The following is a 23,415-nucleotide window of genomic DNA, read 5'->3' as shown; positions in this document are numbered from 1 at the left end:
GAGCGATAAACTATTTGTTTAACTACTTGTCCTGGAGCGGCATAATCATTTCAAAAGGTTTTTTCTTTCTTTAAAACAGCATTGCTTTAAACAAATAGTTTATCGCTTAGGCACACCTAACAGAGCCTTCCTTTGGGAAGCCCCTAGGAAGAGGAGGTGTTTTGGCTGAAAGTAAATGGAGATGGAGGATTTCAATTTAAAAAGAACACCCACAAACAAGGCGGTGAGCACAATTCATTTTTTAAAAAACTTATGTATTTATTATCAGAATATACTACACTGCATTTTTATTTACAAAAATTTTGCGACTCTTTGCGGATGACGAAAAAAAGCTGCATGACTGCTGGCTCCTCGGGACCTCGTGGTGCCGTTCCACAGAGGATTCTGTGGAACGGACTGAAGGGCATTCGATCCCATTTCAGTCCGTGGCGGAATTCTCTGACATCCCTAGGCCAGTTCTCAGCAGACGTGCTGGGGGGATCATCCTTCCAACACACCTGCCAGGGGCCAAATGACATTAGGGGCCTGGCCCCCTACCCAATCCCTACCCCTTACCCAATCTGTCTCATATGGGGTGATCCAGTCCGACCAGGGATCTAGAAAGGGTTGGCGTAAGAAGGCTGCACACAAGAGCTCTTCTAATCTGACATAGCGTTATTGATCACACCAATAGCATATAGAGAATTTGCACATCCAATCGCAGATATCCTAGAAATAGCATTTGATCCCTATCCAGTCGTACTCACCACTTACTACAGCAGGAGGCCAACCCCGCTCTGTGAGGCTTTGCTCTGGAGATGGTGGGGTCTCAAGGTCCGCACCTTCCCGATGTGACACAAACTCCCAGCTGGGCTGATCTCCAGCCCACTTTTGCATCCCACCAGTCCACAGTCACCGCCTGGCCCTTGACCCTGAGTCCCCTCCCCCGGCATTGCCTCGTGCCTGGTTTGGCTGTGCATCTGTTCATCCACAGTTGCTGTGCTGTCTCCCAGACATTTGACCGCCACTCACAAGTCAGGAGACAGTCTTATTGCCGAGGGCGCAATGCTCCAGGTGAGCTGCCTGCAGACCTAACTGTTATTCCACAAGATGTTTCAAGGGCTATTCCAAGCCGTTGTTGGACAGGATGCTGGAACCGCTGACACAGCAGTTGTTGATCTCAGACTCGTGAGGGCCTCTTCACCCAGTTTCCAGAAGTGCTTATGGCATGGTTTCTGAGGCCCCTAATCCTCCATAGCTCACGGCCTTGTTGGAACCCATCCTCATTCATGCTATAGGGACCTATTCAGCTCAAACCTAATATGAACTGTGGATGCATAAATTAGGTATGTCTGTTTGGGGGCTCAAGCTCGGTGGGTTACCGCCAGGTCTGCCCCCTGAATGCCAGTCTGCAGACCCCCACACTTGCGTGACTCAGCACGCGTCAAGTGGGGCGAGTGCCAAGGCCCCTACTCCTTGCCTGGCTGGTGGCTTGGCCTGTTTCGTAAAGGCTGGTTTTAGGTAAATGGCAGCTGCCTGTATTGAAAAGGCCCCCTCCACCTGTCAACTCTTTGCACTCTCCTTGCAAGGAAGGAGAGCACGAGGGGCTGCCGCCGTGGCTGCCAAGCAACAGTGCATCTCTGCGAGGCACCAGCAGAGAGAGGTGCGGTAGTTCAGCGACAGTGGCAGGATGGGAGCTGAGATCCCATCCTGCTGCCTCCACCACCACCCTGAGCCACCAGTTTGCACAATGGCGGCTTGTTGGGGAAGCGGGTGGCCGCTTATCAGGTGCAGGGGAACTACCGGGTGGCTCGTGCCCTGGTGTGAGCAGGGGCAGGTGGCCAGCGGGGGCCCATCGATTAGGGTGTGGGAGGAACCAGGTGAGTGTGCCCATCCCAAACATAAATGCTGATACAGGCATGATAAGACATAAAATCAAATGTAACACACAAAATGCAACGCCTAGTCTCACACACACCCCACCCCATTCTGGTTGCAAATAGACCACAGAGCAAATATATTTAAACATGACTTGGAAAGATCTGTGAGTATGCATGTCTTTCTTAGCAAGTCTGGGCATTTGCAGCTAACTCTGGGATGTGGGATGGGGAGGAAAGAGTAAGAGAGACACAGTGGGGGGTTTCCTTGGAATAGAAGATTGAGGTTGAAGCTAAAGGGGTGGGCAGGTTGGGGGAGGCTCTCTCTTAGCAGGGAGTCCACAGCTGGTGGATGTGAGAGAACGACAGTGGCTGGGACAACCATGACGCAGCCCTCAGGGAGAGTGCCGCTTCCATGTTGTGATGAGGGGAGCAGGACATGGCAGCTTGCTTGGCAGCTGAGGATGTTGGCAGCATGATGATGATGAGATAAAACCAAAAGAGAAGCCAGAGAGAGAAGCCTTGGAAGAGAACTGAAGGCTTTAAGAACGGGTCCCACAGGAGGTTTCCCCTTTTCCTCTCACCAAGGAGGAGAACCCTACCAGAACAAGCTTGACAAAGACCAGCATTGTGCACACATGCATATCTAATTAATAGGGTTGTGAGAACCCGCTCCAGCTCGGGTTCTCTGGGTGCCGACTGAAGCCCTCCCCCTGCTCGCCCTCCCCCGCCCCCACTGGACCTGTGCTCGGGCCACCCACAAGCTTGGCAAGTTGCCTGGACTCACCGCAATCCTGTCCCCTGAGCGCCTGCCATTTTCACACTTTTGTTTTCTGCTTTAAAAAAGGGAGCTTAAAAAAATGTGCATACTTAAATATGTGCAGTTTGAGGCCGGGAAAGCTTAATATGCGCAACATTTGAGGCATAATACCTCTAATATTGCGCATTATAAGCTTTCCTGGCCCCCAAACTGCGCATATTTAAATATGCACATTTTTAAACTTCCTTTTTTACGTAGAAAACAAAGGCTGGAAAATGACAGGCACTCACTGTGAAATATAGATTTCAATTTACCCAGGACCACTCAGTTGATCGGGCTGAGAGGTTTGGGATCTTTTGAGGTGGAGAAGAACACGCACACAACCAATGTAGATTAAAGAAAAGGAGATTTATTGAAATAAAAGAAATAAGCAAAAGTAGAACCTCCCCCGAGAGGTGCATGCTCTCTGAGGCTGAAGAGGTCACACACCTCTCAGGCACAAACTCAATTACAAACAGATCTCAGAGAGTTTCAGGCTCTCTGCAGCTCAAGACTGAACAGGTTACACGCCTCCTCCTAGGTACAAACTTAATTACAAAGAAACCTCAGAGAGTTTCAGGCTCTCTGAAGCTCAAGAGGTTGCACGCCTCTTAGGCAAGAGCCCCAAACTAACAATCCTCAAGAAGTTGCCCCCTTCTCTGAGGCGTAAGAGGTTGCACGCCTCTTAGGTAGAAACTTAGTTACCCAAATGTGGTGCATTAAATGACTAAATATACGGTTAGTCCCTGTTTGTTGCTCAGCTCCAGATCAGTCCACGCTGCAAATGGCCCACTGAGGCAACAGTGATACAGTGTCAGCCAGGCCCAAGCCTACGCCTGCTGTCTTATATCCTAAACCCAAACTGTTAAGTATGACAGAACAAAGATAACTGCACCTTATCTAAGACCTGGACAGTAAAATCCTTTCCCTGAATTTCACCCAACACATACTCACCACAACGCTATCAAGTACTTGGCCAGAGCACTTAATACGTGTCCTGTGGATCGAGGGTACTGTTGGTATGTGCACATACAAACGATCCAGATGCAACCACGCCCCTCCTGAACAATGGAGAACTTGGGTTTTTTTTTACTCCTTTTCCTCCATTGGAGCTCATGGGATCAAAGAGGAGTTCAGTATGTTCTTTGTTGATAATTGACATTTGTTTAAGGATGGCAGATTGACATTTGTTTAAGGATGGCAGATTGACATTTGTTTAAGGATGGCAGAGAATTCCGCCATGGATTGAAGTGAGACCGGATTCTTTAGAATCCAGCCCCCTGGAATCCGTGGCGGAATGGCCTCCTGCCCCCCCCCATGGAATCCCCTGGGACGGAACTTACCTGGGGCGGATGCGGCGGATTCGGCGACGGTGGTTCCGGTGGCGGCGTCTCTGGCGTCTCCAGCGTCAATGGCGGCTGGTCTCCTGGCCGGCCGCGGCCGAGCTGCTGCAGCCACCATTGGCGTCCTTGCAGCTGTGATAGGCTACGTAAGTATTTACGTAGCCTATCATGGCTACCCCCCTCAAAACACCCGCATATGCAAATGGCGGCAGCTACGGCCATTTGCGTTCCCTATTTTTCGCCATTCTAGCCTACGTAAATATTTACTACGCTATTTGTGTTCCCCTTTTTTTCGCCGTAATAGCCTACGTAAATATTTATGTAGGCTAGAACGGCAAAAAATAGGGAACGCAAATGGCGGCCACCATAGCCGCTTCCATTTGCGTACGCTGGGGTTTTGGGGGGGCTTAGCCATGATAGGCTACGTAAATACTTACGTAGCTGATCATGGCAGCCTGTCTGGACGCAAATGGCGGCCGATATGGTGGCCGCCATTTGCGTCCACAGCAGCCAGGCTGTGGCCGGAACTCCAGCTGCGGACGGCCCTGGCCGGCTGCTCCACGGAGCTACGGCAGAGCAGAGCCAGCTGGGCAGGATTCCAGGGGGAAGGGACTGGATCGCCTCCCTCCCCATCGAGGATTCCAGGGGGAGGGACGGAGTGCCTCCCCCCCCACTGCGAATAATTCCGTGAAAAGGTAAGTGAGTTTCGTACATCCCTACATTTGTTGTAGACAGCCTGGCACCTTCCGATGTCCCGACATCTCTATGGTCATAAAGTGCCATCCTTGTTATCAAAACATCTGCAGATACTCCTCTTTTATTGGCCCATGTCCATCTTTTGTAACTGATACTTTGGCAATCCTTAGTACATACCAGAACACCCTCATCTGGCCCTCCTGCAATAAAACCATTCATTCTCCATTCACACCTCCCCTTCCTGATCTGGGCTATTTACATGAATGGACTGGTTTATATTGTTGACCTTTTTGTATTTCATAATGTTCTAAATTAACACTCAGATGCCTTGGGTCACACATTACATCTCAGGATGTTTACAATTCAGACTTGTATTCAGGGTCAAACTTTGCATTCTATTCCTTTTCACACCGCATTTGTTACATTGCAAAAGAAAACAAGAGTACATTGTGGTGCCTGAAATCTACAAGATTATCTACTATGAGCAAGGGGGGGGGGGGAGTTATAGTGGGAAGCAATTTTCACTGACAAAAATCAAGTAAAGGTGGATTTAAGAAATGAGAGAAATTAAAGCAATAATATAAGATATAAACTTAAATATTTAAGGGAAATATAAGCTAATATGAGGAGACATTAGAAAGACAACTTGAAGAAAAATAGGGAAAAAAATCACACTGTGTCACTCACCAGATGGGATCACGGTGAGTCTGGGAGAATGTGAGCAGGTGCGAGCGGGGGGTGAGTGAGGACAGTGTCTCGGCGGGCGCAGGCCGGGGGTTGTGGGCGGAGGGAGCCCAATGGACTCCCAGACCCAGTCGGGTGCCCGCAACATCCCTACTAGTTAATAAACCACGGGTGAACCGTATTTAAAAGGTGTCTGTGCTTCCCTGGGCCAATGATAGAGGGGGGGCGTTGATGTGCTGCTTCCACCTGAGCCGATGACAAAGAGAACTAAGAACCATGTTTAAAATCCTCCCTTTCTGACCTCAGGCTCAGTGCTGAATATCCCATCAGCTCTGAGGCGGCCTGTGACTTTGGGCGGCTTGTCAAGCGAGAGAAGATCAAGCTCAACAGATGCTATGCTGGCCTTTCAGGAGGTGCAGTCTCATTCCTCCAGAGCACACTTTCTTCTAATCCATGGTGAGAAGATCCTTCTGTTCTTGTAAAGCAGCCTTTCTCAAAGAGATGATTGTTAGTTCTTGTTTGGGATTCCCCACCCCACCCAAAGAGGCCCTTATTTAGGTGACCTCAGGTTAACCGATTCGCTCTAGTGAAACTAGGCTCCAACTGGGCAGATTAGAAATGGAATGAATGAACGAACTAATGAATGAATGGACCGCTCATCCATTCATATTTTGGGCAAGTAAAGATCGGGCTCCCTGAAGTAGGGATTGGTGAACATGCCGTGTTCGAGATCACTACACTTCTCTGAACATCACCTTGGGCCCGATTCCTGTTCGTGCTTGCTGCTTGCTTTGTGCAAAGGGAAACTTGTGCAAATCGAGCTGCGATCGAACAGGACATTTGCACAAATCTCCCAAAATTCACGCAGATTTCCTCCATAGACTAAAGCAGGGCTGATTCAGTCTACTGTGGAAATTTCCACAAGTAGAACTGGGAATGAGACAAACATGTATTCCAGAATTTGTGAATATTTTCAGAGGAGATGTGCTTGTACTCCCTCTTGGGGTTTGATCAGGGCATGTTTTGCGCACAAAAATGAAATTCTCACACATCTCCACCCTTAAGATGTCAAACCTGTCCTTACTGGTGCCCTTCAGGCCACCTGCCTCTATTGGATTTCTGCCAGTAGGTGAGAGAAGAAGCCATCAGTTGTGGCGGGAGGTTGGATGTGACGGTGCCAGCTCAATTTTACTAAGCTAGGCTTTTGTAGTGCATCTGTATGAACATAGGAAGCTGCCTAATGCTGAGCCAAGCCACAGGTCCATTTAGCCCAATATGGTTCTGTGCAATAGGCAGCAGCTCTTGAATGCCTCAGGCACGAGTGTTTCTCAGCCCTGCTACTTGAGATCCTTTTACCTGGAGATGCAGGGATTGCATCTTCTGCAGGTACAGTGTGCGTTCTTCCACTGGGATGTAGCCCCTCGTATGGTGGGATATTTACTGAAGCAAATGTTAAGTGTAGACCAGTCTGCCCCAACCTGGTGCCCTCCAGAAATTTTGGACTACAGCTCCCAGCATTTGTAGCCATTGGCTATGCTGGCTGGGACAAATGGCAGTTGAAATCCAAAATATCCAGAGTGGCACCAGACTGAGGAAATCTGCTATAGACCTTGTCCTATGACAAATCCCATTAGGCAAGCTAGTTCTGCTTCTTTCCCTCCACTCAGAGACTTCAAAAGCCATCTCTCCAGGAAAAACAACTTGGCTGGTTGAATTTTGTCTCTCTCTGTTCATCCGATCCTACTTAACCCCCAGTTTCTTGTTCCCTGCTAGGAGGCGGCCAACAGCAATGGAATGCCTTCAGTCTCCGTGGCTGCAGGAGACTGGCCTGGATGAGAGGCAGCAAGCCACCGTGACTTTCTCTACCACCAAGCTGAGGAATTTTGTCGCCGAGCGGGAAAGAAAGAAGGCCTTGCTCTGTTCCAAGTATGGCCTGATGACCGTGTAGTGGAACGCATTCAAACTCCTCGCCTCTCAGGCTGCCCTCCGCAGCCCATCCACCACCCAAGAATGTCTGAAGTTGTGATACCTACTTCATTATAATTCCTTTTTTTCTGCTGTGAAAAGCCATGGGCAACTTCAGACTGAGACTCAGGTTGGCATGAGTCAAAGGGCTGTGGCTCATTTGCATGTGTAGATGTGCGCCATAACCACGATCTATGTATCTTCATGAAGGGAGTGGACATCAAGTCACAGTTCATGGATTTGCCTTCTCTATTCTACAGTAATTGCTTTTCTGAAATTGTCTTGATGAGATGGAACAACTAAAAGGAGGGAGCAAGGATGGGTTTTAACTACAGGAAGGAAGGACAGCTTGGGGTGAATATTATGTAAAACATCCTGACCTAAGAGCAGTTTAAGGATGGAATCAGCCCACAAGGAGACTTATGGAATCTCCTTTCTTGGTTGTTTCTTTTAAGGAAATACTCATCAAGAGTCCGTTTCAGATGCTTTGAGACATTCAGCCTTAGCTCAGGGGGTTGTTTTAGCTACATGCTTTTCTATGTCCCTTCAAGCCTGTCTATCCAACAGCATTTGAAAATGTTTTTATTCATGGACAGTGATTCACTGAAATAGTTGAATAGGGACTTGTTTTTACCATTCGTGCTTGTTTTTGCAATCACCGTTGCAATCACCGTTTTCAAGTGCATCTCCACACCCATGCAGAACCCCTCATGGGATCCTAGAAACACATTTTTAAACCCCCTCTGTGCTAAGCAGAGCGCTGCTGTTCAGCAGCAAAAGGGAGGGGCCACATCACGTGCAACCTGGCCACCTTGTCAACAAGGGTCTATTAAATATGGACAAGTCCTGATCACCCAGAGCTGTGCAATGTCACACAAAACCTCTCTTTGAGCATGGAAAAGCCCAGGCTGCCTTTCTAGCTGAGAAACAAGTCTTGGCTGTACACTGAAGCAAATCCTTATTCAGAACGGTTGTACTTCAAGCTATAATCGATTCCCCGCCACCCCCCCTACCCCTGTTTTACTGCAGAAGCCAGACCTGGTATGCTGTTCTTTCTGGAGTAGCCATGTTAATAAGCTGCATTCAAAGCCTGCTGTTTTCAACTAGCTGGGTTCGCAATCTTTATGGCCGATAGTATTAGCATTTTGTAGATGCCCCTGTTACAACCTTACCTGTGTTGTAACCCTCAGAGAAACTATGTTTCGAAAAGGGAACCATTAGCCTGCTGTCAGTAGTTATTGTAACATTAGCTGCAGGGATCTCAGTGCCTAACGAATAGCTGATTACAAACATAATAACTGGAGTGGAACACATTTTCTCCAGTTCCAGCGAGGGTGTGTACGGAGGATGGCTCAGAAGCATCCTTCATGCTCCCAAATGTCACAAGATGTGTGGTGTGTGTTCACAGGCTGTGCTGCTAACAGGAGTAGTGAAGCCTGAAAGTGTAACACAATAATTATCGGCTATGTGTACGAGATATGCAGAACCTTTTAATGCAGAGTGGCTGACAGACAGGAGACAGCTTTTTTCGTTGGTGAGCAAGGGCATCACTAGCCCAGCAAGTCCACGGAAAGGAAATACATTAGCATCCTATGAGCTGCCTGTTACTTAATGATCCCATTGCTAGAGAGTCAAAATCATCACCCAAGCCAAGTGCATAATTTCCACATGTAAAGAGATTTATCCATGTAGGAGAATCTTTCATAGTCTTACCTGAGAGTGTTTTTGTTTTTTGTTTGTTTGTTTTACTTTAACACAAGTTGTGTGATGCCTGTAGTCTTGTAGCCCAGGGTGCCTTTCTAGTAAAAAAAGGCAAGTCTTGGTGATCTGATATTTTTTATTTGTCTCAATTGTAATCTAATCTGAAATCAAAATATTCCGTTTTCCTGTGGTGGCCAGACTTGGTTTGATCTTGATGCTTCTCCTGGGACAAACTAATGTATATGCTGCTTTCAAAAGCTGCTACTTTCAACTTCTTGGATTGGCAATCTGTATGCCTTTATGGTATTGGTGTTATTACTGGCAGTCTTTTTATCTCCCTCCCTCCCCGCTTTAAGAAGCCAAACTATATATTAGTCTGTTTATTTTTCATTCTCTCCACAAGCTATTGTGGATTGTTTATTTATTTGGCATTTGACAGAGGTGCTAGTCATGCATTTCCTTTGCAGAACTAATCCCCTTGTTCTTGTAAGTTTCTTTCAGACAAGTCATACGTGTATCTGACTTGTATCAGTTGTACCAGCATTTCTTGCATCTTTTTTCTTTCTTTTTTTAAACTTTGCCTGCAAAAAGCAGAGAGATGGGGCAATTTATATATTATGGCATTCTAAGCTCACGAAATTGTGGTAGGACCTTGGCTCCAAACTGGTGAGAATTGGCACAATTTTCACCCATGGACTTGGTCTCTTAACTGCTTGTGCAAATGATGCAGATCTCATGGGCAATAGCCTTGGCTCCTTAGAGCAAATGACTTGTCAACACTTTAGTCTGAAATGATGGCTCAAATATTTACAATCAGAATGCTAGTCCTTATGATAATCTTGAATATCGTCGAGAACTAAAGTACAGCTTGCAAATGCTCCTTATCCTGAGTAACCCTATTTGCCTCAATGCCTTTAGAGGAAGTTTGTTCAGGCTGAAAAGAACTGGCTGTCTTTTAAAAGTTGCCACAGTTTTAATGGATTGACGTTTTAATGGATTGAACAGGAAACCATCATTTGAAGAGGGAAAGTTTTTATTTAATTTTACTGTAGTATTTTAATTTTTACTTTAGTGTCAGCATCCAGACTCTCAACATAGTTGTTTTGTATATGACGCGAATGATGTGACTTTGTTTCTCTCCTAGTTGCATGCATTTTGAGCATGACTAAAGGTATTTATGAACGCGATGCTGCTTTGTTAAAATAAACAATTTTAATGAAGAGTTTATGCCTGAGTTGTTGGTTCTGACTATGTTACAGTAGAAACTGCCAGCACAAGGAGGCCTCAGTGTGATCCTGTCTTGCTCATGAAGCTACATAGCTAAGGACAGGATAACACTGTTAGCTTCCTGGCCTGAAAGCCGCTGCAGATGTTGTAAGGAGCCGACATTTTATAGCTAATGCTTGATATACAATGAAAGCAGCCTTGAACTGCAATAGATATTCTTTTGGCTTGATGTCTTCAGTTCTGTCTTTCCATGCACTGGGGGGGGGGGGTTACCTGGAAAATGGCTCTCTCTTCTCATCTGCCCGGCCTGTAGAACTGATTGATGTCATGGCCTCCCCTGTCCCCTTTCTATGGTGGAAATAGGTCTGTCCAAAGCTATTAGCCAGAATAGCCACGTGGATCCTTCGTCTTCGAACGCCGAATACCTTCGAGCAGCGGCTGCATTGCTTCTATGGCCTGCCAGTGTGCTTCCAGGGGCAACTGGCAGGCCACCTTGGAAACAGAAGGGTGGGCTGGATGGACCTGGGTCTGATCCAGGAAAGTAATTCTTAGGGTCTGATACCAGCAGGAACAAGAATGAATCAGCTGGAGGATAAGATGTAGAGTTAGGAGACTTCAGAGCCCCGTCCAGCTGCTCAAGGGAATGTGTTCGGGCAGGGCCAGCCAACACGTTTTTCTGCCTGAGGTGAAGGACAGAAGCCAGCCAGATTGGCGGCAGAATCATAATCCAGTGCTGGCAGCCTTCACCGCACCTGGGCTCAGCAGGCCAGCTAAGGAGGCACCAGGCAGGCTGTGTACTGCACACGCCCCCTCTGTCTTCCGGCCCCTTGCCAGCCCGCCTCTCACCCAGCGTTTGCCTCTGAGGCAGCTGCCTCACGCTGCCTCAAGGTCAGGCCAGCACTGTGTGAGGGCCGTGCATGTTGGCCACACGCCCTACATCTCTGGGCGTGCTGCTCTCCCGTCAGAGAAGACCTTGCCCTGTTGAACAGCCAGGGACTGAAAGGGAGTTCTCCTCGTGTTGGCTTGAACTCAAGTAGAACTTTCCATGTGATCACGGATCCTGCCTTACTAGGGTTCCTGGTCATGCTGAGGGTTCCATTTGCATTCAGGTGAATGTGAGCAGAACTCCCTTTCAACATGGCAAGATCGGAGTGGGGCCGGGGGGAGGACTGGAGACATAGGTGCCAGGGCCAGCATGCACGCCCCCACCCTAGTTCACACTTCAAGCCCTCACGTGCTCTCCTGAACATCTGACAGGGCCTATGCCTTTTTCTGAGAGTGAAATGAGATGCGAGATACATTCTTGGGGGAGGGATACTTAACCCATTTCCCATGGACAACTTTCCCTATTCAAACAACTCGCCTAGCTGATTTTCTCCCAGCAGGCAAAGAGATGCCAGGTCCATGCATTTCCCCACCCCACATCCTCACCCTGTGGCCAGGAACTTAGGGAGGGCAACTGGGGACATTGCCAGTGGGGAAAGGCTTAAAGACCCTCCTTCCCACTGTTGCATCGATCAAATTCAGCACCCTTCCAACATTGGTTTTAAGGTAAAAAGTAAAATCATGGTGAGCCAGTCCCTCTGTCACGCCTAGTTTGGCCTTGTGCTTGGCCTGCTCATGGCGTGTACCCCTCCCACCTTCCTTTCCCAGCCCCTCCCCATACCACAAAGGCTTTGCAGAGTTTTGTACCGCTTCTTGAAAGAGGCTGCTGTAGTCCACAATGTCTCTTATCATAGCAGCTCCAGTTCTCTGAGAACTTTCGGTTTCCAGACAGGCAGAGAAAGAGAGAAAACTGTCCACTCCTCAAAAGCCATGTCAGATTTTTTTAAATAGTGCCATGCTGAAAACCCCTCCCTCCATTATTTTCGACCATTCTCATTCAATTTGATAGAAAAGGAATTGCTTTCAAAAAGAAAATTAAAGTAGAAGAAATTTCAGAGAAATTCTTGTGGGTGCTTGTGCTTCCTTTACTTCGGAGGTGACAGAGGAATGTGTAGCGTGTCCTGTCTTTCACTGTACAATCATCTCTCTGCACCTGCATTAGAGATGACATGTATCCACAATCACCCCTCAGAAATTCAACATCTGGAAAGTCCTGGGGAAAGTGCTGTACCCTGAAGAATGAGAAGTAGAGCTAAGCCAAAATTTCTCAGACATTTTTCTCAGAAAAAGCCTGAGATTTTTCTTTTTCTCCCCCTCCCCCACTGCTGAAATAAAGGCCACTCTGTCGATTTCCCCCAAATTTCTTCCCCATACTTTGGTGGGGGTTGCCCTCCCTTCCTCCCCCCCCCCAATGCCCCGGAACGATGCTAGGTATGGGGTACTTTGAAGAATGCAAAATGTGGGCCAGGCTGCCAACACACTTGCTGCTATTGCCACTTGCACTGGTCATGCAAAAAACCAAAGCCCCTTAGGAAGAAAAGAACGAAGCTGTGCTATGACCCTTGCCAGTGGTGAGCCCTGCCTGTGAGAAACTGTTGGAAAATTTCTCCTCCGACTGGAGAAATTTGGTGAAATTCTCCTCTCAGTTTCTCTGCGCACAAACAGAGTGGAGAATTTTGAGAGGTCATTTGTGCACAGCTCTAATTTTAAATGCTTCTGCAAAAGAGCAGAGTCCTAATAGCTGGTGCTGCAGCTGCTGTTGCCGCTCGGCATTTAACTTTGTTATCAGGTACACAAGAGCAAAGGTCTCGTCTCCTTGATCTTTCTTCCACCTTATCCATACACATTGCATAAAAACACCAGATGATAAAATGAACAATAAATAAAAGATGATGTAGAAATTTTTGATATGGTTTATTTAGTTTCCAGGACATTTACCTATCAGTAGAATCAAAGAAGACTGAGGGCATACCCTCTTTCCATATTTGGAACAATCCTACAAATCTCATCCTGTTGTTTACCCCACAAGGCAGGTACTGGTTGCCAAGGGATTTGAGAAATCAGCTCTTTGAAACTGGTTTGGCTGTAACCTTGTCTGAACAAGAGAAAGCGTTCCCTGCTGTTCCGAAGGCAAAACCTGACGTTTCATATGTCTAATTAGAAAGGCATAAAAGGGATACGATACACTTTAGGAGAAAGAAGCCATTGAAATATGGACTAGGGGTTATTCCCTGCAACCCTTGTGTCTGTCAGCCAAGAGGAATGTGTGCTAAAGTTCTGTAGTGGCTAAGAACAACATTTCTGACATACGTTTTCCAATTTCAAAAGTCAATCCATGTTGCTGCTAACTGCTAAGGCAGAGATCCCAAGGTGACATTCTTCAGTTAAGGCCTTTCCAGGCACGCACGCATGCGCACACACACACACACACACACATATACCCCGCTGCCGGATTTTCTTCCTGGAGGAGATACATGCTTTACTGCTAGAAGAGGAATGCCCAAACTTTGAAAAGCTTTGAAAATGGCTCAGTAAAGGAGCATTCGGCCTCTTGTAGTTTTTTTAAAAAGTTACGATGGAGGGCAAAATCCATCCTAAATTCAGTCCCACTAGTTTCACTGGAGAACCAAGCACATGTTTACACCCCTCCCTTAGGTATTATTATTACTACTAATAATTTATTATTATTATTATTATTATTATTATTATTAATAATAATAAATTATTGGAATGCATGGAATGTATTTCAAGATTTCAAGGCTTTTTACTGACATCACCTAATTAACTTTTGCAATGATCCTGTAAGATAAAGCAATGTTGTTATCCTGATATGGCAGGCTCTCTCAATCAGGTGCCTTCCAGATATGTTGGACTACAACTCCCATGGGGTTTGTAGTCCAACACATCTGGAGGGCATCAAGTTGGACAACACTCCCATATTGCATATTGGTAGGGAGGGACTGAGGCTAAAAGAGAGATCAGCCACTTAGTGAATTCATTTCAGAGGTGAGATTTGAACGGATGAAATCACTATGGAGTAACAGGGAGGAGAAGTTGCAGATGAATATGAATTAGGGAGAGGGTTCATGACAACCGACAACACACGATCAACATTCTGGCCTAAAATTTCTGAAGTTGATCATTATCCTGTCTATTTCTGATTTCATGCATGAGTGTTGCGCCTAAAAAAAACCCCTTAAAAATATATTGTAGCACTGGAAAAGGTGACGAAAAGGGCAACTAAAATGATCAAGGGGCTGGAGCAGCTCCCTTGTGAGAGAAGGGTACAACAGCTGAGCTTGTTTAGCTTGGAAAAAAGGAGGTTCAAGGGAGACATAATAGAGGTGTACAAAATGATGCCTGGTGTGGAGAATGTGGATAGGGAGACGTTTTTCTCCCTCTCTCAAAATACTAGAACCCAATGGGGTCATCCCATGAAGCTGATTGGTGGGAGATTCAGGACAGATCAAAGGAAGGGCTTCTTCACACAGCGCATAGTCAAACTACGGAATTTGTTGTCACAGGATGTGGTGATGGCCACCAGTTTGGATGGGTTTAAAAGGGGGTTGGACAAATTCCTGGAGGAGAAGGCTTTCAATGGCTACTAGCCCTGATGGTCATGTGCTCCCTCCAGGACCAGAGGCAGTGAGCCTGTGTACACCAGTTGCTGGGGAACATGGGTGGGAGGGTGCTGTTGTGCTCATGCCCCACTTGTGGGCTCCTGGTCGACAGCTGGGTGGCCCCTGTGTGAACAGGATGCTGGACTGGATGGACCCTGGGTCTGACCCAGCAGGGCTCTTCTTACATTCTTATGTTCATGTGGCCAAAATGACACCACCCACACGCAAAAGGAAGGACTCTGCAAGGGGGGGTGGACTCCAAGGTTTGCAGAGATACAAAAATGCCCTAAAGCAGTGAAAGCTTCGCAACAGCCCGATATGGACTGAGTTTGCTCACTAGCTACTGAACGCTGATGGTCTGTTGTGGGGCTGGGGGAGTGTGGGGGGTACAAAGCAGAATGGACTGGAATCACACTAACCAGGAACGTTCCACACTTCAACATTTTGTTGCAGGTGCCATCTGTACATTTTTAAGAAGAGAAACAAAGAAGAGTCAGAACCTCATCCGTACAATAAATCGTAAAATATAACTCGAACATCACGTAATGCCAAAGGGATTGTTAAATAATCTTGGCGTATAGCAAGCCATTCTGTGCAAGTATCGCTTTCCCCCACGAGCTTTCCGCTGCAAGCACTTACAATTGATTTCTTTTGAAAAGTTAGTTTCCCCACACATGAAAACTGAGGCCCAATAACTGAGATAGGACTTGACACCCTGCTCTTCCCCACTCAAAAGCGCAGTCGATACCTAAACTGGACGTCGAAGGTGGGCTGCATCACGCCAAATCCATAGCGGCGCTTGTCTATTGGAGGGATCACCCCCTCCTTGTTGACCAGCTCCATATCAAAGTAGGTGAGCATCACAAAGGCAAAGAGTTTAATCTCAGCAGTAGCAAAGAACCGTCCAGGGCACATGGAAGTCCCTGCGCCCCAAGGCATGGTGTAATATTTCACCTTTTCCCCATTCTTATAGAATTCTTTTTTGGTGCCATCTAGGTGGAGGAAGCGGTCATATTTGAAAACATGGGGCTCAGGGTGGATTTCTGGATCCATATGCAGTGCTAAATACGGGAAAATCCCAATTTTGTCTCCTTTGCGCAGAGCATACACCATCCCGTTGTTCATCTTGATCTCCATGTCCTCCATCACGGTCCTGATGAGCAGAGGGGCTGACCCCATTCTCAGCGTCTCTTCCACAGCACTGTCCAAGACAGGGCTCTTGGCTAACATCTCTTGGGTGATATTCAGCACTGCACCGCCCGGCTTCACCTCCTGGCCAGATTCTCTCACCACTCTGTCCACTTCTTTCTTGACCTCGTCCATGGCCTGGGGATTTTTCAGGAGGTGTACAAGGAGCCAGAAGGAAGCTGGACCCGTGTTCCCTTGAGCTGCCCAGAGGAGCAAAAACATAAACCGATCCCGCATATACTCCGGCATGCCAGCTTCAGCAAGCTGCTCCTGTTGATCCCTTACCCACCTGCTGATGTTCTCCTTCTGGTACACATGTTTCACAGACAGGAGGTTCCAGAAGAATTTCCACAGATTCTGAACTTCTCTTCTCTCTCCATATGTCAGCATAGAATAGGCTAAGCGGGGAAAGAGCTGGTCATATTTGCGAAATTCTACAAATATCTGTTCGGAATGCATTAGGTCACACTCCTTGGCATTTTCTTTCTCCTTTTCACCTTTACTGGGCTCACTTCCAAACAAAGCTAGATATCCAGCCCTGAAGACCATGTTGTAGCAAAAGTGGAACAATCCGTCTTGTTTCCAGGGCTTCTGCTCTTCTGCTGAGCCCAAGCTATGAAGCATCACCCTTTGCAAACTGTCCATCATGGCTTGCGACATCACGCCCAGTCCGTTCCCTTTGAGGTGCTTTACACTGGCTGTCTCTATTAACTTATGAGTGAATGGAGAAGGCTGGAATTGAAACACTTTAATGACAAGTTCTCCTGCAAATGAAATAAAATCCAGTTTGGTTCTTGCTTCCTTCACAATGACTCCAAAAGACAGCGGGTCCATCAGAAAAGTGAAATACTGTCCTGCAATCAACGTGGTAAAAATATCCCCATGCTTCTTTCGCATCGTCTGCAGGAAATCCACACCATCATTTCTGAAGTGCAGCCCATGTCCCAGCCATGGGATGAGGCCTTTATCCAACGGAGGCTCCTTGGGTCTCCTCCTGCGGAACGCCCCCAGCAGATAGAGCCCCCCCAGGATGGATACAAGGAGGGCACACAGGACGGCCTCCCAGAACGCCATCTCGCAGAGCTCTCTGGTAGAATCGCACCAGACACCAGCATATAAAGAGGAAGAGTTCTTATAGACTGCTGCTTATCTGATCGTGGAATGCCGCCAAGCTGGAACAGAGGCTGAGCCCCGTGCCAGCAGGCAGAGAGAACTGGGGTTAACCCTTGCTGTGGACATTGATTTCCACTACGGCATGTCACCGCGTCGGGTTTCTGCCAGAGAACTTTGAGGAATAATTAACACGTGGGTGAATGAATGAGGGGATGAAAGTGTGTGCATGTTTCATCTTATTGTGGTTATTAATTTTCTGAACCATACCGAAACATGCATGCACACAAAACACCCCGTGACTTTTTGGCCATAAGGAGAATGGGACTGAGGGAAAGGATTTCACAATCTCTGTAAACTGCCCAGGGAGCTTCAGCTATGAGGCAGTATAGAAATGTAATAATAATAATAAACAACCAGCAACCCCCATCTTCTAGTAATCCTTGCTCAGTTTGCATACTGACAAGTGAAAACAACTGTGGCAGAGCCCGCGGGAAGAAGGAGTCCATGGGAGGTTTTGCCACAAGGATGTGAGTGCCATGCCCTGTGGGCTTGTTGAATGATGCATCCTTGGGCTGTCTTCAAGTGGGAGTGGGGAATCCCCGGGAGCGAGAGGGTTCCGAGTGAGAGTCAGGAGGAACCCCCCCCGGGGGGGGTTGTACCAGGTGAGGCAATGAGGATGTTGTGTGTGGGTGGGCTGACTCTCTGTTGGTATTATGTGGCACCTGCGAGGGGGCTGTGAGTTGGAGATGAGTGTTTCTACCTGCAGGTAGTCGGTGCTCATTCGTGGCTGGCATTTGGGCGAGTCGGGCGAGAGTGCTGCAGCGTATGCTGGGGTGATTGTGATGGGGCTGGAGGGCAAGGGTGCCCCTATAACTGCGATTATGGGCATGGGGAGATTTGGTGCTTGGGGAGGGCAGGTCATCAAAGAAGAGGGGCAGATATTTGTAGGCAGACCCTCACCTGCCCCTTCCTCCATCTCTCAGGTGGCTGGTGGCTTTACTGGTTGGCCCTTTCACCCGGTGGTGCTCTGAAGTAATGCCAGGAGGGTACCTAATAAGGCTGCCCTCATCCAGCTATGTTATGTTTTGTCATCCCAGAGTGCAGGACATGGAATCATGGGCTCAAGTTACAGGAAGCCAGATTCTGGCTGAACACCAGGAAAAACTTCCTGACTGTTAGAGCACTACAACAATGGAACCAACTTCCTAGGAGGCGGTGGGCTCTCCCACACTGGAGGCATTCGAGACAAGGCTGGACAGCCATCTGCCAGGGATGCTCTGACTTGGATTCCTGCACTGAGCAGGGGGTTGGACTTGATGGCCTTGTAGGCCCCTTCCAACCCTACTATTCTATGATTCAATGACTCTGTTTTATTTCATTGCATTTCTATACTGCCCAATGGCCTAAGCTCTTGCTCATGGATGAGGGAGCTGACCTGGCACGTACTGCTGAGAGTGAGACTTGGGTAGGTGAGCTGGTTGTGCCTGCCTGTGTATTCGGTACACCACCAGCCCAGGCTGGAAGGTGTGGGGAAGAGTCACCTCCCTCCCCAGGAGGCGTCTCCATTCTGGAGTGGACTTTGAGACTTTGCAGAGGAAGTGTGAGCAGCTGCTATGGGTTTGGCAAAATGAGGAAAACAGTTCACATAAGCCCTGAAAGAGGGGCAATTATTTTCGGCAGTGAGCTAGCTGCTCCCAGCCTCAGCTGAGCCCAAGTCAAATTGTGTCGAATTCAGATTTGGGGAGTGTGTGTGTGCATCTGATTTTTCTGACGCAGGGGTGCACAACCTTTTTGGCACCAAGGACTGCACCGGACGTCAGCAGTGGGCACTCACAACCCACACACAAATAGCAGACATGATCGAGGGGGGGGCAGGGGGAAGCTGCCTCGGTGGTTACTGAGGGAGGGAGGAGCTGAGGCCTCCTCTGCCATGACCCCAACGGGCATTGCTGCTTTTGCAAAGCTGGCAGGGCTGGCATGTGACTGCTTGCTGCCACCAGGGCGGGGGCAGCATGAGCCGCTGCTGGGGGAGGGATAGGAGGGTGATCCACGACTGCCACCCTCCCCCCTTCCCTACTGCCATCTGCCACTGCCACCATCCGCTTCGCCCTCAGTACCTCACGCTGAGGGGTCCTTTCCAAGAGTGAGGCATTGGCAAGGAGATGGCCCTGGAGACTGCCTGTGCCACGTGAGAGAATGTCCCTCCCCCTCAGAGCATGGCACTGGGTGGGCAGCGCTCTGGGGAGCTGTGCCAGGTGCTCTCGCCACGGCCTTTGCTGCAGCAGGGTAGTGGCTGGTGTGGGTCTCCGGAGCGGCCGCCTGCCCCATGCTTCACTTTCAGAGGCAGAGGGCATTCGTGGCATCGGGCCCCACGGCCTTCCCAGCAGCAAGGTGCGTGGGATCTGCCACCTTCCCAGATCTGCTGCCTGAGGCGGAGAATCCTCCCCACCTCATGAGAGGGCCAGCCCGGGCAGCTCGCTGCCTCTGGGGTGCCTGGCCATCGAGAAGCCTTCTGCATCACTGCTTCCACGGCTCGTGTCCTGCTGTGGCTTGGAAGGGGTGATGCTGGATGCTGTGGGCTCACCAGGGAAAGGAGGAGGGCCCTGGGAACGCTGCTGCTGAATGGCTGTGAATGGCATTGTGGGAGCAGTGCGGCTGGCTGCTGTGGCAGTGGGAGAATTCAGTGGCAGCAGGGGGGGAGGATGAGGGCTGCACAAGCCACACTGGGGGGGGGGTGGCCTGTGGCCTGTGGGATGTGCACCCCTGTTCCAAAGAAAGAGATACAGCCAGTTCCAAGCACTTTCATTTACAATGCTCTTTCTCCTTCCTTCCTTCCTCCCTCCCCCCCTCCCTCCCTCCCCCGCACTTGTCCCTGTTTTTCACGCAATTATTGTCACCCAAAGCAGCTCAGAGGAGAAGGCTGTCAGTGGCTACTAGTCCTGATGGCCATGTGCTCCCTCCAGAACCACAGGCAGTGAGCCCATGTACACCAGTTGCTGGGGGACATGGGTGGGAGGGTGCTGCTGCGCGCATGTGGGTTCCTGGTTGACAGCTGGTTGGCCACTGCGTGAACAGACTAGATGGACCCTTGGTCTGACCCAGCAGGGCTCTTCTTGTGTCCTTGTGTTCTAAGCCCAGTTCAGGGGCTGGAAGCTGTCATAAGTTACTTGAGTTGAGCGATAAACAGCAGCTAGCGCTAGTCATTAAACAGCCCCAGGTCAAGAAGCCAAGAGTATCAGACTGAAGCCAAGGGGAAAAAAACGGATACAGGGATGCACTGAAGAACAGCCGGAGTCATGGGACTGAGAATAATCAGAGCAGGGGCCAGGAGCTGGCAGGAATTTTTTCTGCTATGGATGAACGTCAACACTTGCTCCCAGCACCTGAACTGGGTTTGAGGGTTGCCTTTTATGCAGAAGCTGATTGATGCCAGCTGGGTCGAGCTGCAGATGTCTTCTGCCGGCTCCTGTGCTGGGCCCCTCCGCCCAAAACTCTCAGGCTGAGGTGCTCTGGGCCCTTCCCAAACAGAGGCACAACAGTCACCTTCAGGCTGGAGGGGACTGCAGGCAAGCCACCAGAATGACTGAGGTTGGAAGGCGGAGTGGAAGGAGATAATGCACGTAGGTGCCTTAATCGCCTTCCCCTCGCCCAATGCCATCGCCTCCCACCGCCCTAACACCCTCTGCCCACCACTCTGTGAAGTTTTGAACTTCAGGCTACCAGTGACCTCTGCAGGGGTGGGGGACCAAGTCTGATGGGCTGCCCCCTGAGGCTGATGAATCCAGGTGGCTTTCTGAGGTCTCTTGGGGAGCTTCCTGCAGCCTCAGCCAACGGTCCTGACGTGGTCATGGTCACTGCGTGGAATAAGGAGATGACCCGGGCTATCGATACGATTACTCTCAAATGAAGGATCGCCTCCTCCCATACGTGCCTGCCTGGACCTTGAAATCATCCTCAGCGGCCCTTCTCCATGAGCCCCTGCCAAAGGAAATGAGGCGGGTGGCTACTAGGAGGATGGCCTTTTCTGCTGTGGCACCGCGGCTGTGGAATGAGCTCCCTAGTGAGGTTTGCCTGACAAATACATTGTATTCCTTCCGGCGTCAGGTGAAGGCCTTTTTATTTCCCCCAGCATTTTAGCATTTTAGCTTTCTAGACTTTTAGCTTTGCTGTTTTAAATCTGTATTTTAAATTCCTGCACTGCTGCTAGGTTTAATTGATGCAATGAATATGAACTTGAGCACGCTCCAGGAGAGAGCGGAGGACAGAAAGGCCTGGCGTGCTATGGTCCATGGGGTCACGAAGAGTCGGACACGACTGAACGACTTAACGACTGAACAACAACAATTGTTATATTGCGGTTTTCATGGTCTCTATATTTTATATTGTTTTATTGTGTGCCGTTTAGGGATGTACGAAAGTCACTTACCTTTTCGAAGGGTGACATTTGTGGTGGGGGGGAGGCGCTCCGTCCCTCCCCCCAAAATTCTCTCCGGCCGGCTTCGCTCCGCGAACATTCCGCAGAGCCGCCAGCTGGAGCTGCCCGCTGCCGGACATCTGGCCGCTGGGCAGCCTGCACAGGGACGCAAATGGTGGCTGCTGTAGCCGCCAACATTTGCGTTCCCTTAGTTTTGCCGTGATAGGCTACGTAAGTACTTACATAGCCTATCACGGCTTTCGCAGGGACGCAAATGGCATCCCTGCATTCGCCGTGATAGGCTACGTAAGTATTTATGTAGCCTATCACGGTTATATGGAAGAAGCAAATGGTGGCTGCAGCCGCCATTCGCAATGCAGCGCGGACAGCAGCAGGTAGGTGCTCCATTCCGGGGCCATTTCACAGGGCGGGGGGCGGGGGGGGGCTTCGTTCCACCACGGATTTCGGGGGGCCGAATACACTGGCATTCAGCCTCACCGAGATCTGTGGCAGAATTCTCTGACCTCCCTAGTGCCGTTTGGTTTTAATTTTTGTGAACCACCCAGAGAGCTTCGGCTATTGGCGGTATAGAAATGAAATAAATAAACAAATAAAATAAAAATAATGTCCTTGACCTACTCGTAGGCTCCTTTCAGCTCCCTGATATTCCAAGGAAGTGAGGGCAGTGAAACAACTGTGTCCATGATTCGAACGCAAATGGCGGCAGAGTCATAACAAATATGATGGAATTCAGGTAAGAATCCATTTGTTATCCTACTTCGTAGAAATGATGGCTGCAAAACAACCCTCACTTCTCCGCCACAATCGCATCTGCTCAGAGTTATCCAGCAGAGGCCTTGGGGGTGTTTAAGGCCTCTTGGGTGTAGGCTTTAGAACCCAACAATGCAAACCCTCAAAGGTCCGCTGTGAGCAATTTGCTAGACATTTTGCAGATAAAGTCGCCCATATTCGCGCTGACTTGAATGCCGTTGTTCTGGTGGAGGCTGAGACAGACTGGGCAAGTGCATCATCCAGTCATGTTATGGATACTTTTTGGTAGGGGTGTACGAAACACTTACCTTGTTCTGCTGGGGCCATCTGCGGTGGCAGGGGGAGGCGCTCCGTCCCCCCCTCGGAATCCTCCCTGGCTGGATCTGCTCCATGGTGACTCCACAAAGCCGCCGGCTGGGGCCGCCCGCAGCCGGACCTCCGTCCGCTGCTGGGCTGTGGTGGCAAATGGCAGCCGCTGCAGCGGCCGCCATTTGTGTCCCTGCCGTAGCTGTGATAGGCTACTTATATATTTACGTAGCCTATCATGGCAAAAGGCAGAAACGCAAATGGCGGCCACTATGCCATTTGCGTCCCTGCGTTAGCCGTGATAGTATGTACATAGCCTATTATGGCAAAAGTTAGGGACGCAAATGGCATCCCTGTGTTAGCCGTGATAAGCTATGTAGATACTTACATAGCCTATCACGGCTTGGAAGGGATGCAAATGGCGGCCAGTGTAGTGGCCGCCATTTGCAGCCGCAGCCCAGCAGCAGCCAGAAGACCACCCGGAGCCGCCTCCGGAGCTGCCGCCAGAGCTGCCGCCAGGTAGGCTCCGTCCTGAGGGGATTCTGCGGGGTGGCAGGGGGATTGCCCTGTTCCGCCACCAACTCCAGGGGAGAATTCCACCACAGACTTCCTTCTTTAGAATCCGGCCTCACTAGAGTCTGCGGCGGAATTCTCCACCATCCGTACTTTTTGGCTAGTGCAACCTGAGGAGGTGGAGAAACTGCTTGGAGGACTGAGGCCTACTATTTGCCCTTTAGTTCCTTGTCCATCCCAGCTTGTGAAATCTGGCAGAGCTGGGCTTGGCAGGCCTGATTTTAAAGTGTTTCCAGTCCTTTCTGGGGAGTGGTCTCAGAAGGTGGTGCTGGAG

The 23,415-nt window shown here is 49.2% G+C and overlaps 2 protein-coding genes across 3 annotated transcripts in view; one reads left to right on the top strand and one right to left on the bottom strand.

Moving 5' to 3' along the window:
- OBSCN (obscurin, cytoskeletal calmodulin and titin-interacting RhoGEF) overlaps positions 1-10,264 on the top strand; it is a 294,672-nt gene extending 284,408 nt beyond the window's left edge. Inside the window, exons 111-112 of the mRNA XM_084859836.1 lie at positions 5,685-5,834; positions 7,152-10,264. Of these exons, the coding sequence (XP_084715962.1) occupies positions 5,685-5,834; positions 7,152-7,326 (325 nt within the window). The 3' untranslated portion in view covers positions 7,327-10,264. The remainder of the gene's footprint in view (positions 1-5,684; positions 5,835-7,151) is intronic.
- A 1,820-nt stretch (positions 10,265-12,084) lies between these two features.
- Positions 12,085-17,068, bottom strand: LOC146345242 (7-alpha-hydroxycholest-4-en-3-one 12-alpha-hydroxylase-like). 2 transcript variants are annotated; one of them, XM_084855109.1, is made up of 3 exons: positions 15,525-17,068; positions 15,196-15,236; positions 12,085-12,388 (listed from the first exon to the last, which is right to left on the bottom strand). In XM_084855109.1, exons 1-3 carry the CDS (start codon positions 17,036-17,038, stop codon positions 12,345-12,347), a joined length of 1,599 nt encoding a protein of 532 aa, XP_084711235.1. In that variant the 5' UTR covers positions 17,039-17,068; the 3' UTR covers positions 12,085-12,344. The 2 variants fall into 2 exon arrangements, with proteins under 2 accessions (XP_084711235.1, XP_084711236.1); XM_084855110.1 differs by lacking the exons at positions 12,085-12,388; positions 15,196-15,236 and having other exon boundaries at positions 15,506-17,068.
- Positions 17,069-23,415: the final 6,347 nt, after the last annotated feature.

Source organism: Heloderma suspectum, chromosome 5 (assembly GCF_057233095.1).
Source record: "Heloderma suspectum isolate Gila_16-S chromosome 5, 16-S_ref, whole genome shotgun sequence".
In the NCBI taxonomy this organism is placed as follows: domain Eukaryota; kingdom Metazoa; phylum Chordata; class Lepidosauria; order Squamata; family Helodermatidae; genus Heloderma; species Heloderma suspectum.
Note: the sequence above shows the minus strand (reverse complement) of the source record. Positions and strands in the feature narration are given on the sequence as shown.